The 14418-nt window shown below is 48.0% G+C and overlaps 1 protein-coding gene across 2 annotated transcripts in view; it reads right to left on the reverse strand.

Moving 5' to 3' along the window:
* Window positions 1-14418, reverse strand: part of CNGA3 (cyclic nucleotide gated channel alpha 3) — a 48708-nt gene that overhangs the window by 14253 nt on the left and 20037 nt on the right. Inside the window, exons 3-5 of one of the 2 annotated variants that reach the window (XM_008066055.2) lie at window positions 9186-9299; window positions 7067-7246; window positions 5086-5094 (exon numbers count right to left, since the gene is read on the reverse strand). In XM_008066055.2, the coding sequence (XP_008064246.1) occupies window positions 5086-5094; window positions 7067-7246; window positions 9186-9299 (303 nt within the window). Of the gene's footprint in view, window positions 1-3570; window positions 3625-5085; window positions 5095-7066; window positions 7247-9185; window positions 9300-14418 lie in introns of both variants that reach the window. The other variant, XM_008066056.2, reaches the window with a different exon arrangement.

The raw sequence follows: 14418 nt of genomic DNA on the forward strand, positions 1-14418 counted from the left end.
CTGCATTCCTTTCTGGAGGTTCCAGGGGAGAAACGATTTTCTGTGTATTTAATCATTGGGAGAATTCTGTTTCTCATAGCTAGAGAACAAAAGTCCCTGCCTTCTTGCCAGATTTTAGAGTCTGCTGCTTCCTGGGCTTGTGCCCCTTTCCTCCATTTTCAAAGCCAGCAGTGATGGGTGAAGTCCGCTCACACTGTGACTCTCCTTCTTCTTCAGTTTAACCTCTCTAACCTTCTCTTTGCCCTCCTTCTGCTTTTTAGGACTCGCGTGATTATACTTGGCCCACTGTGATAACCCAGGATAATCTACCCATCCCAAGGACCTCAAATTTAATCACATTTGCAAAGTCCCCTTTGCCGTATAAGGTAACCTATTTACAGGTTCTAGGGATTGAGACAGTGGACATATTTTGGAGGAGAATGTTCTTCCTACCACACTAGTCAATATTTGTTGAGCACTTACTATGTATCAGGTTCTATTCTAAGCATTGCATATATATTAACATACATTTAGTCTTTACCCTTTCTTGTAAATAAGATACTATTCCAACCCCTATTTTATTTTATTTATTTATTTTAAAGATGTGGGGTACAATTCAGGGTTAGGTATACAAAAGGTCATTATGCAGGTACTGTTGTTGCTGAGGTGTCCCTCCCACCTCCTCTGGCAGCGCCACCATTGCCAATTCCTTCCTTATAGTATTACCATAATCATTCAAGGTCTGCTTAAGAGTGAGAACATGTACTCAGTTCTTCGTTTCTGTGATAGATCATCGAGTATTACAGCTTCTAAGTTCATCCAAGTTGCTGTGAAGTTCATGATTTTGTCCTTGTTTATGGTTGTGTAATAGTCCATTGTGTATATGTATCACATTTTTTTTTTAGCCAGTCCTCTTTCAATGGACAGCACAGTTGGTCCCATGTTTTTGCTATTGTGAATAATGCTGCAATAAATGTGCGTGTGCTGGTATTTTTTTCATAAAGCGATTTGAGTTCCTCTGGTTATATTCCCAGAAAAGAGATTGCAGGGTCATATGGAAGATAGACTTTTAGATCTTTTAGGAATTGTCACAGTTTTCCACAGAGGCTGTACTAGTTTACACCCCCACCAACAGTGTAGAAGCTTTCCCTTTTCCCTGCGTTCTCTCCAGCATCTGTTGTTTTTTGAGTTATTGATGATGGCTATCCTGACTGGAGTTAGGTGGTATCTCAGTGTGGTTTTAATTTGCATTTCTTTGATGATTCGTGAGGTTGAGTATTTTTTCATGTATCTGTTAACTGCTTATATGTCTTCTTTTGAAAAGTGTCTATACATATCTTTTGCCCACTTTTTGATAAGGCTGTTTGTTTTTTTCTTTTCGGTACATTTGAGTTCCTTGTAGATCCTAGATGTCAGGCCTTTGTCAGATATACACTTGGCACATATTTTTTCGCATTCTGTGGACTGTCTCCCCACTCTCTTGATGGTTCCTTTGGCTTTACTGAAGCTTTTCAGTTTGATGAGGTCCCACTTGTCTGTCTTATCTCTTGTGGCACGGACATTTGGGGTTTTGATCAGGAATTGTCAACCACTATCTTATAAATCAGGAAACTGATACACAGAGAAATCGGGCAACTTGCCCAAGGTCATAAAGCTCTCAGGTAACTGAGTTGGGATACATATGCTCTTAACAAGCGTGCATATTAAATGTATTATATCTACCTATTTATTCAACATATATGCCTAGAACAAAGTTAGAGGGATATTGGCCAACACGTTGAGAGGTTATCTCTGACAGTGGAACACTGTTGACATGAAGTGTACTTTGTGTGTGTGTATGCTCGTGGGTGCTTTTTATTGTCTTCCAAGTTTTCAGCAATGAGTGTCTCAATAAAGTGGATAAGAATAAGAGATTATTAAAATTGTTACCCGAGAAGAGCAAGAACAGGTACTCATCCTCTGTGATGTGAACCACTTTCTGCCACTGGAGAATTAATGTCAAGGTACCAGCAGAGAGCGCTACCCTCAAGCTTATTGGGCATGGTTCACTCTGCATGGCGTTTAATAACATTAGGCTCAGCTTGCCTTGTCCAGGAGTTGTGACTCTGGGTTACAGATCTTGGCTAACTGCCGGGGGCCTAGTAAAGACCTGGTACCATCCAGATGTGTCCCGAAATCCACCCAGAGCTGCCCCAAAAGAATCTGCATAGAGCTGGAAAATAATGCTGGTTTTGGCTGGGAACAGTTTGATGGGGAGGGGAGAAAAGAAAAATTTTCTTTCACCAGAAATGTGATGGAAGAGTGGGGAGGGTATCCATAAAGAGTTGTTTCCATGTCCAGGTATCTTCATTTGGGGACAGTTCCCAATTTTGTGACTTGGTCCTTGACTTCAGTGTGGACCCATTAATTGAGCTCATAGGAAAATATTTAAGAGCCTGATGCAGCAACACTGTCCATCCTCATCCTTGTCCACACCTTAGCCCCAGGACAAAGAAGCCAAGAGACCCACAAGACCTCTGTCCAAGGTATCCAGTGCCCTCAGCCTTTCCCTGTCTGAGAGACCTGCTACCAGGGATTCAAGGGGGTTTAATATCAGGTTTGGCTTTGAATCAAGCATGTTTCACAGTAGTTATTGTCTTATGGATGAAATCTGCTAAATTTTTTCTTTATTGTTGGCATTTTGTCTCTGGATTTGATGTCCAAATTTATGCAAACAAAATACATGCTTCCTTCATGGAGAGAAACAGAAAAAAAGATCTATGCAAGGAACAGAGAGGGAACCAACAAGAAAAACCCTTGGCCTATCAGCTGGAAGTCAAGAAATTGGCATTTCTGTCTGATATTGATGGTTTTCCCCCAACATTCAACTGAGACCTCCACTCACAGCATTTTGTAAAGAAGTGGTGAGCATGGAGAATTGTGCACACATGGACACATGCCAGTGCAGACATACAACCTCACACACATGTCACACACTCCCTGGGCTCATGAGTGGCACCTGCGAAAATCACATGTCAAACTAATCTGCCAGCTCAGCATCTGCCGAAAGTAATTACAGGTCACCCTTTCAAGAGACTGTTCTCTGGAAATATTTAAATTTCCTCTTTTCACGCCCTGATGATACCCTCAAGATTGGCCGGAATTGGCCTCAAGGCAAGGTCATTTCACTGGCACACAGCAGCTTGAGGTTGTGGAATTTAAAAATGCATTTTCCTCATTAAGGAAAATATCCACTGATCTGTAAAGAAGCTCATTTTCATGCCCAAACATGTAGCTATGTAGAATGTTAAAGTTCAAAGCATTTAGCTGATCCAGCCCCTTTGCTTTACAGATAAGAAAAATGAGAGCCAAAGAGATCAAACGACTTTCCCCAAGAAGTCATGCGGACCTTGTCCTTTACCCCCTTCTGTCCAGGGGGATGGATTTCCAAGGAAAGGAACAGGATTCTAGAATATTCTACTGGTGTCTTGGGAGGGTGTGGAGTAGGAACATTTAAGGAGAGAAGCAAAGCCGGGGTTTCTACGGGGAGGAGAGTGATCCTTGGAACTGGGGAAGGCTAGGGCTCTGCTGGCAGCAAGGGTGAGTACTTACTTCTCCTCGGAGTTGTTGCTGGCGTTAGTGTTGTGTTTGGCCAGGGGCCAGGCACTGCAGGGAGGTGGAGAGAACAGCACGGCAATCTGGACTCTGTTTCCACTACTGGGGACCACTCCCCCCAGGTGATTATTCTAGTACCCTATCCCTCTTCTCCTGGCCCCTGAGGTTCACAGCTTGAAGAATATGGAGTGCTATCATTGTCAAGGCCAAAAATTTGGGGGACGAGTTAGCTCTGGTAAAAGCCTTGGGGAAGAGAGGAGGAACATAGGGCTAAACTGAGGTTTCTGAATAAGTGAGGGTTAACCCCTTAAAGTCCAGTTCAGCTTCCTTTCAATCCATTCAATCTCCTTTCCCTCAACCCTGTGTGAGGTGGTGTGCCAGGCATCTTAAGGGGCACAGAAATGGCCTCTGCCTTCGGGGACACCTCCACGCCTCTTGGGTAAAGGCAGTCTAACTAACGCCTTCTGCGCCAGAAGAAATACACTCAGTCGCGGCTGTGGCAGCAGCTTGCTACTCTCATTTGCAAAGGCGTGGCTCTCAGAGAATGCCTCCCTCCAAAGTCCAGTCACAGCCATCTCTCGAAGTAGCAGGGCAAGGCAAACAATTAACCGTGGGCAGAACTGTCTCTGTTTTCAGTCTATCCTTCCCCTCCCCCCACCTCCTCAAATCTTGTAATTTTGGATCCTGCCACCCCTGATCTATGTGGGAATCTGGTAGAAGGTGGAGGCTGGCTTGGCCCAAACTGGATATCTATTTACAGCTGAATTTTGCAGTACGTCGTGGCATTCCACAGGAAACGGTATTATCTCCAAGTGCTCACCTGCCAGCACGTTCTTGACATGACTGGTTTAAGAAAGCCAGTTGGTCTCACAGAGCACTGCAGGACGCTACAGGGACTGGAGCCCGTGGCCAGGGACACCCCTAACTCTAAGGCATCTCTTTTGTGATACTGGACAGACAGTCAAATAAATATCATTTTGGCTGCTCTGCTCACCCTGTCCAAGTCTCCCTCTCCCCGTCTAAGAGACGGCTGTAACAGCTTGTGTCTGGGTTAGTTTTGCTCGTCTGAAAGATCCCCCAAGGAACTGAAACCCCTGTGGGATGGTGAAGGAGGGAAGTTCAACTCCATGGAGTGTAGCTGCCCGTGTTCACCACACCTCTGTGCCCTTAAATCCCACAAGGCCAGAACTAAGACCTGTCTCGGAATATACTTGGCTTAGCAGTTGAGACTTTACCTCCAAAACTTCAAAATCCTCTTTCCCCAGGAAGACATGCTGATGGATCAGCTACCATCCTGCACCATCACCCTCATCTGCCTACCCTGATTCTCCTGGCGAGTGATCAGATGTCTGCCGCATAGTGGAGGCCTGCCCTGAATGTGGCCCTGTCGCAACTCTCTGCTCTTCCAGTCACGTTAGGAAATGGACAGAGAATCTAAGGATGTGGGAAGACAATTTTGCTTTTTCTTGCCCAAAAGGAATCTGAACCAGTCTGGCTGGCTAGCTAAGAAACCTCTTTTTCCTCTCCCCTTCCTCCTCCTCCTCCTTCTCCTCTTCCTTTTTCTTATCTTCTCCTCTTCCTTATCTACCCGCCTGTCTTTCTGTCTCAGCCGCAGGCAGCATGCAAGCCATGAGGTCATGGTGCTCTGGGGAGGATCAGGGATACTCAGCCCTGGGAACCTGGGACCGCCCTGCACGCATCCTAGCCAGCACCCGGGCACTCCTCAGCCTCCTTCTCACAGCCCAGGGAGCTCGAGGGTTTGCAGCCCAAACACAGTGAAAACTTTAGCCCAGCTCTCCAGAGGGCCTTTGCATCTGAGTTGAGGATTCATATGACTTTCCCGGGTACTGAAGACGGAATCTGGGTCTCCTAAAGCAGTCACTAGCAAGAAATGACCTTGAACTCTCCTATTCTGTTTTAAAAGTGCCTGTATAGTTTGCAATCCCCTGCATAATCTATGATATACAAATACCCACCCTCATCCCCCACACAAATATGAACTTAAAATGGAAGCCCAAGCCGGGCTCGGTGGCTCAGCCTGTAATACCGCGCCTTGGGAGGCTGAGGTGAGTGGATTGCCCGAGCCTGTGGGTTTGAGACCCGCCTGGGCAACTTGGTGAGACCTCATCTCTACAATAAATTTAAAAATTAGCCGGGTGTGGTAGTGTGCGCCTGTAGTTCCAGCTACTTGGAAGGCTGAGGCGGAAGGATCGCCGGAGCCTCAGCAGGTCGAGGCTGCGGTGGCTGGGAGCGGCCACTGTACTCCAGACTGGGCAACAGAGTGAGACTCCAACTCAAAACCACCCCCCCCAAAAAAAAGGAAGCCCAGGAAGATTCACTGTGTTTTCCCCCAGACTTCATCATCTTCCCGCCCCAGGGGCCTGCACTTGTCCAGTTGAGAAGCCCATCTTCTCCTCGTTGGCATAAAAACAGATGGCATTTTCTCTGGAAAATTACATAGGGACTGTCTGTTCTGCAACAACCCTGCTCATTTCCATCTACACATCTTATAAATCTCAGCATTATCGAGAGGATTCAGCCAAAAGAGAGCTCTTCAACTCCTCCCTCGCACAGATTCTGGGGGAGAGTCCACCCATTCTTGAGGCCAAAGCCAAGTGGAGGTTAATTTCCCCTCCACCTCTTACCCCTCCTCTCTTCCAGACTGACCCAAGTGTCCTAAAGAGACCCTTGCTGCTGGGAGACAATTGATTCAACCCTTGTTGGCCTCACAGGCTCTCTGCAGATCCCCTGCTGGGGAGGCTTGTTGAGAACAAGAGAAAAGGGGAGGCAGCAGCCCTGAGTGCACGTGTGTGCATCTGGGATGGGAGGCGTCAGCCCCACATGCAGGTCTGTCTCCCAGTCGGGATGAGGGCCATGCAGGAAGACGCACAGGCCCTGGTTCTGCAGATCCTCCTACCAAAAAGCAAGCACTCTTCCCATCCTCCCACTCTACCCTCAACTATTGTCTCCCCTCCCCCACCTGATTTGGGACTTGGATGACTCCCCTTGAAAATTCTGGCCTACCAGTGGACCTCCTTCCCAGAAAAATGCATGTATGCCTCCCCATAAAATTGGGGGCGCCACTGAGGTACCCACCGAGGCTCATGGTATGCAAAGCCCTGTTTTTGAGCAAGATGTGTCACAGTGCAGTCTAGGTTGAGTTCTTTGATGGGGAGAGCGTTTCCAGCTGAGTTTCTGAGAACGCTGTTTCCAGGGGCCATCGCCAGAGCTTCATGTGGGATGACATCAGTGGTCACATGAGCTGGGCACTCTGGTTCAAGGGTTGCCTCTCTAACAAGGCCTTACGGGTTTGAGCAGAGGCTGTTAGAGCAGGCAGCTCTCCCCCAGAGGCAAACACCTTGTTTAGGAAGTGGCTCACTGGAATGGTGCTCAGGGCCACTTGTAGGGCATCCAGGCAGGATCCAGAAAAGCAGATGTGTTCTGCTCTGCCCCGCCTGCTGCAGGTGGCTCTTCCTTCTTTTGGGTACCTTACCTTTTTCCTCTGTCTGGTGGCTCCTGACTGCCCGCGTTGGCCTGGACATCGCTTTCTCGGCTGGATACCTCCTGGAGCTCGGTTCCGCGGAAACGGTCCAGAAAAGAGTCGCGTCCTTGATCCTCGTGGTGTACATGCCTGGATCCCCATGCGCGCAGAGAGACAATGAAGCGTGACACCCTGGAAGGTGACACAAGAGGTGCCAAGCAGGAGAGGAAGGAGAAGGAAATAAACAGACCCCCCCCAACCCTCTTTCACTGAGGACCACACAGAAGCAGAGATGACCAACAGAGTTTTCAAATCATTATAAAATTTAGAGCAAGGCTTAAAGAAAGAAGCATCTGGATACAACCTAGAATCTTTCCCCAGACCTTATTTTATTTATTTTTTCTTTTACAAACTCCAGTTTTCTCTCCAGGCTTGTGTAGAAGCTCCTTTGAAACTTGCCCTGACTCTTCTCCTGGAGCCAGACCCTTCCAAGAGCTCGCCATGAACCCAAACTCAGCCCTGCCTGCTGCCTCCCGTGTCTCTGCCACAGGGGAATGGAAACGGAGACTCAATTCTGTTTCTCCTCTTCTGGATTCTCTGACTTGGCATCTGCAGGGCCCTCTACCAGCAGGGTATCTCCAGTTAGAGTCAGTACTGAATAACCTGGAACTAAGCTGGGAATTGTCATATACCTTGACCCTTATCACACACGTGTGACCTTAGCCTAAGGGAATACATAGAAGCAACACAATACCCCAGGTAGATAGATACTTATAGCTGTCCCTGCAGACATATTTTGAGGTGTTGGCTCAGTCCAACCTCTCTGCTCCAGCTGCTCCCCCACCCATACCCTTCCTTTGCTGAGGGGGGAGAACCTAGGTCATACTCCCCTCTCCAGCCTCAGCCAACAGGATCAGAGATGGACACTGCCCCCACAGTGATCACTCAAGTCTTTCAACTACGGGCCACTTGAAGATGGAGTTGCGTGTGTCAACTCAAGATCATAGGGTGAAGGCTATCTTCCATCTAGTGCCTGCTGATGTGCAAACAGAGAAAGCTAGATTGCAGGAGACATAGAAACAAATCACAAAGACTACAAAACTCCATGAGAAAATGAGAGAAAGAGGCAGCTGCCTTCCTAGCTCCCCTCCATGAGATAACCTGTTTTGCTAGCTTGTACCATACTGGTACCAGCCCTTCCTAAGCCTCTTCATTTGAGATGATTTCTAGGTGTTCTCCTCCTTGCAACCAAAGAGCTTTAAGATAGTGCTTTATTAGTACAACAAAAATACCAAACATCACTTAAATGCTTAGCTCCCATGGACTAGTTAAAAAATGGTAGAATAGCACCTTCCACAGTGAAAAGTCTGAAGAATAAATAGATAAGTAAATTTTTAAACAACAATCTTAAGTACAAAGCAGAAGAAGCATGACTACAGAAATCTATGGTATTGGTTAAAAAAAAAAACATGATGGAAGGAAGTCCAATGAGACCAATGTGTGTTGAGCACCTGTGATGAGTTGGCACTTAGCTCTGTCACAGACCTCAAGCCACCTGTGAAGTAGGCATTGTGAGATGCGTGTCTAGATGAGACTTGAAAGGGTGAAATGACTTCCTCGAGGGGGGGCAGCTGTTGGAGCCGGGGTACAGATATCATCAGAAAGAGACTGAGCTTGGAGACTCGCTAATCTTTCACATGCTTTTGCAAGGATGTCTGCTGTGGCGTCCGGAGGGACACCTGCAGGACCCTGCCAGAGCTATTTGAAACTGCACCCACATGGCTCTCAGCATACCACTGTGTCCACCCAGCAGTCTCCGTGGCTGGTTGCTCGCCCCACCTCCCCTGGTTGGCTTCATTCTGAATTCTTCCAGAACTGGGCAAGAACCTCAATGTCAGTTTTGATTAAAACGATTTCAGATCAAGGTGTTGTTCTTAGACTTTCCTGAGCTCAAGACACCTGACCCAAGAGGAAATTACTCGTGAATAGTTTTCGGGCTGTTCTGCTCCGGACCCTCTCTCTTCCACCCCCCACATAACCCTTCTTCTGCCTTCTTTTGGTGCACATGCTTTTCACTCTGAATTGCACCCCCTTTCCCAGGTGAAGGCTGAGACCGATTCCGATTGGTTACCTGCCGGGCCCCTGGTCGGTGAAGAAGCTTTGCCTGGATGCAGCCCGTCCCCTGGTCTCCATGGCGATTCTGGGCTGCAGTGCTGCCAATGTCTCCTCGCATGGCGAGTGGGTCCTAGGAAATCAAATATGCAGCAGGCTGAATTGATTTCAAGCTCGTCCACCTCCTGGACACAGTCAGGAGTGAGCTGGTCAGATGTCCTGCTTAATAAGGAAAGCCACTGTCACACATCCTCATCCCATGGGTTCCCCGCTTCCGTTCACCTCCAGCAGATGCTGGTTTTGGGGGAAAATGTGGCCTTTCCTTTTACCAAGGAAGGTAGCTCATGTCCAGTCACTGTGCATGGGCTAGGTGAAGGGCAGGGGAGGTGGTGTCAAATGTTGCATGGTCCTCATCAGAGCACAGGGTGGGGCAGGTCCCAGCGCTTGCCATCTCAAGCCATAGCAGCTGTTTTCACACAATGATTCCAGAACAAGGATTTTGATTCCAACACATCTCTGTTTATTGAATCCTATCTTCTAAGGCCAGATCTAAGGCTACCTCCTTAGAGACTTTCCCGAACCTCTCTTCCCCCTCTGTGTGCAGCAATCAGAATACCTGGATGGTTGTTTCTGTGCTTGTCTGTCAGCTTTCCCAGGGACCTACTGATTAAGAGGCGGGCCCTGGAATATAGAACAGAACCAGCCTGGCCCTCCACACACAGCTCAAATAACTCATACAGTATTTTCAACGAAAGTCCACGTCCACTCTGCCTATTTCCAAACTCTAGCCCCTCTCTCCTGTAATGCAATTCAGAGTGAAAAACCTGTGCAATTCAGAGTGAAAAATGTGAGCATGCCTAGGACAGGTGCCCACAACTTTATACAAGCACAAGTCACATCAGCAGAGTCTGGTGTTTATTGAATCATGTGGAATAAGACTAGGAATGTGTTTGGGAATATTCTCCTTTCTTTTAAAACCTCCAGGGCTTGAAGTTTGATTGGCCTGATTAAAAGCCATTCGGGCATTGGCCTCTAGGGATTTGCACTCCAGTCTACGAGTCTTGAGGAGCCCAGGCAAGACAAATTAATTCTATCACATGACCTCCTGCAACCTCATCAGCCTTCTTAACAAGGTGATAACACAGCTGAAGCAGGAGGCAAGAATTAACGTCAGAGAAAAGCTTCAGTCTCTCCCGGGTGAGTGATTAGAAATCAGAGTCCTTGAACCCCAGAGGCTGATCTGTGCCTCCTCCTTTCTACAGATTCCTGCCATCTCCAGCAGCGGGGAGCTCACTGTCAGGACATGACTGTCCAGGCCATCTTTAGACAGCTCTACCTGCCTGCAATTTCTTCCCTCCCTCAGCTTCCCCACGGCACGGCTCCTCTTTCTGCTGAAACCACACAGAGTCAGGCAGTATCATCTTCTATGATGAGGGCTTGTGCTGTGTCTGGTTTTCCAGGCCAGAATCCCCAGCTCACCCAATAGGTTTCTGGGTTCTTGCTTGACTGGGCAGGCAGACTGAGACCACTCAAGCTGGAAAGATTTCTTTGTTGGTGGTTACCAGCTACTATCAACAAAAACCCGAAGTCTTTTTTTTTGAGTTGGAGTCTCACTCTGTCGCCCAGACTGGAGTGCAGTGGCCACTCCCGGCCACCGCAGCCTCGACCTGCTGGGCTCTGGTGATCCTTCTGCCTTAGCCTTCCGAGTAGCTGGAATTACAGGTATGCGCTACCACGCCCAGCTGATTTTTTGATTTATTGTAGAGATGAGGTCTCGCCAATTTGCCCAGGTGAGTCTCGAACCCGCGGGCTCAGGCAATCCACTCACCTCAGTCTCCCAAAGTGCGGGATTACAGGCTGAGCCACTGAGCCCGGCTAAACCCGAAGTCTTATTACACAGGCTGCTGTTAAGTCAAATGACTGCAGCTTGCATACGTGCAATTTATTTTTTGGAATTAAGTATTGGACCTTCCCCATTTATCTGAGTCACTCGATATTTTGGGACCCTTATACCCAGAGGAATCACACTCACCTATACTCCCAACACCATTTTACTCACAAATGCAATACGCAGTTCCCATACCATTTATTGACTGCTTTCTGTATGTCAGCCACACATGTTTTATCATTTAATCCGCATGACCCTATAAGAGAGGCAACAGAAACTCAGAGAAGCTAAGTAACTTTGCCAAGGTCACACAACCGAAGGGCAAAGCTAAGATTCCAATGTTACTTTAAAAGCTGCTCTCGGCTGAGCATGGTGGCTCATGCCTACAGTCCCTTGAGCCTGGAAGTTCAAGACCAGTCTAGGAAACACAGTGAGACCTCATCTCTACAAAAAAAAAAAAAAAATCAAAAAATTAGTCAGGCATTGTTGTGTGTGCCTGTAGTCTCAACTACTTGGGAGGCTGAGGCAGAAGGATCACCTGAGCCCAGGAGGTCGAGGCTGTGGTAAGTCATGATTATGACACTGCACTTCAACTTGGGCAACCAAGTGAGACCTTAACTCAAAAATAAATAAATAGCCCACTCTCATCCACTCTGTGAATCTGCCCTTATATTTTCATATATAGCAGAGATTAAGACAAAAGTTCATAGGACATGGCTAAGTACTGAGCCCTGTGGCATGCCACCAGGGACATCACTTTGATCCATCTGGTACAATCTGTGGGCCTGCTTCTTAATTCTAAACCACCTGACTGACTTCTCCCACTATGTGCATAAGAAACCCACTCACAGCTGGGTTCGGTGGCTCAGCCTGTAATCCCAGCACTTTGGTAGGCAGCGACAAGTGGATTGCCTGAGCCCACAGGTTCGAGACCAGCCTGGGAAACTTGGCGAGACCTCATCTTTACAATAAATCAAAACCTAGCTGGGCGTGGTAGCACACGTCTGTAGCTCTGGCTACTAGGAAGGCTGGGGTGGCCGTGAGTGTGCCAGTGCACTCTAGCCTGGGCGACAGAGTGAGACTCCAACTCAAAAAGAAAAGAAAAGAAACCCACTCACATCTCATTTGTATACACATAAGAGACCCTGTCAGAGGCTGTGCTGCAGTTCAGAGGCTGCCATTCCCTGCCCTCCTAATATTCTGTATTACCAAGGTGGGGTGCATATTCCAAGGCATGTAGCTCAGTTGGAGGTGACAGAGGGACTAAAGAGTCCACCTCTGGTGTCTTTGGCTCCGAGCAGCTGGCATGGGGATGGTGGTTGTAGCTGCTGACAGCTGGGCTGGGGCTCTGTCCCAGCATGTGTGCCTGGAAGACCCCGAGGCAATCCCAAGGATGGAGCTGTCCTGTCCCCACAGCAGCTCCTCAGAGAGCTCTAGGCACCAAGCAGTCTGCCCAGCATTTCCACCTAGTGTGGTTTCTGTTAATTGCACGAGGGCACATCCTGAGGCCAGACTTATTTGCATTTGCAGTGGAGGAATCAATGTCCATGACATCAGAGCTGGTGGGTGAGTGAGGAGGGCCCAACCCACCGGGACTTCAAATCGGGCCTCCACTGGCAACAGCAAGGGCTACTTCGTGTGGCCTGGATCTATGACGCCCACTCTCTCGGAGGCAGCAAGGTAGGGGGCCCAGACCCGGGTTCAAATCCATCAGCACCTGTCACCCGGGTATTCTATGGGCTGGTCTCCTACCCTCTCTGATCTTAGGTTTCCTGCTTTTCATAGAGTAAATAAAGAAAAAATTGTCAATTTCATGTTGACTTAAGTATTGTTCAACCACTCATGCCCAGAAAGGCACATTTAGCCGTGAAGAACAGGGAGAGCCTTACATGACACAAGTTGCAGGTGCCCAAGGGGAACTTTTCTTCCCCTTGCATGCCTCCATTTGTTTCTTGATGCCTGAAATTCTGCCACATCACTGTTTTTCTTTTAGCTCCAGAGTCTTTATCCTTGTTAAATGCCTGGGGGTGTTGTGTTTAAATCATAAACCCAACTAGTGACTTCTCCAGGGAACTGATTTTTACCATGCAGATGGAGGGAGATGGGACGAAAGGAGCAGAACTAAATGTGACATTTTGAGCCCTCGGGAAGACACAAGTACTGAAACAAAGGGAGAAACTTCTGGCAATCAATAAGGAAAGGGGAGCTAGACCCTCCCACGGAAAGGCGGAGGTTGCAGAGTCAGAGGGCCAGGCTCTGCTTTGCCTGTGGCTGTTGGAAGGGTGTGGGACAAGGGGCCTCAGTCTCTGTGAAATGAGCAGACCAGGCCAGGACACCTGAAATTTCCTCCCACTCGCAGGCTCCAAATCTACAGGGGGATGATGCTTTTGAAGGCAGAGCCTCTCCCCACACCCCCAAACTTGGTAATTAGCCAAAACAAGAACAACTAGTACAATGAAAAGACTGTTTTTGAAAGACAAGATAATGTTCCGTTGTAATGTTCAGTTTCTAAGTGTATTTGCAGAGGACTGATGCTGGTATGGTAAAGGTTTCCTGTCCCTGGGAGAGGACAGATGTTGCCATGAGAACTGGAACTGGTAATTAACTTCGTACTCGGTGGAGCATCTGTGTCTTCTTCTGGTGGGTTTGGGGACATGAGAGTAAACAGAGGTGACCTTTCAGCACAAGGCTGGAGATTATGATACCTTTTTTCTTTTCTTTTTCTCAAGCCCTGAGGACTTTGAATGACTGGAATGCACTGCCATCGGTCACATGTGACAGGGAAAGGAAGCCAAGGCATTTTTAAGTCTTCGGTCCTGGAGAACGGGCCAAAAATGGTTTCCTTGGGTGATAATTGCTTTGGGCTCCTCTCAGGGAGTAACATGAAGAAGAAGCCCTCTTCTCTGTAGGACACAAACCTCTATCCCCCAAAACCCACTAAAAATAGCTACGTCGGGATTGATCCGGGACTTGAGATGCCCTCAGTTCTAACTGCAGCAGAGAATAGTCTTTATTGCATTAGCCTCGCAAATATGCCAGACAGCTCTTAAATAGTTGAACCAACTAAATAGATATAAATAGAAGCTGGGCTCGGTGGCTCACCCTGTAATCCCGCGCCTTTGGGAGACTGAAGTGAGTGGATTGCCTAAACCCGCGGGTTTGAGACCCGCCTGGGTAGCGAGACCTCATCTCTACAGTAAATCAAAAAATCAGCCGGGCGTGGTAGCGCATGCCTGTAATTCCAGCTACTTGGAAGGCTGAGGTGGAAGGATCGCCGGAGCCCCAGCAGGTCGAGGCTGCGGTGGCCGGAAGCGGCCACTGCACTCCAGTCTGGGCGACAGAGTGAAACTCCAACTCAAAAAAG

The sequence above is a fragment of the Carlito syrichta genome, unplaced genomic scaffold, assembly GCF_000164805.1.
Source record: "Carlito syrichta isolate Samal-C Ts95f unplaced genomic scaffold, Tarsius_syrichta-2.0.1 Scaffold308837, whole genome shotgun sequence".
In the NCBI taxonomy this organism is placed as follows: Eukaryota; Metazoa; Chordata; class Mammalia; order Primates; family Tarsiidae; genus Carlito; species Carlito syrichta.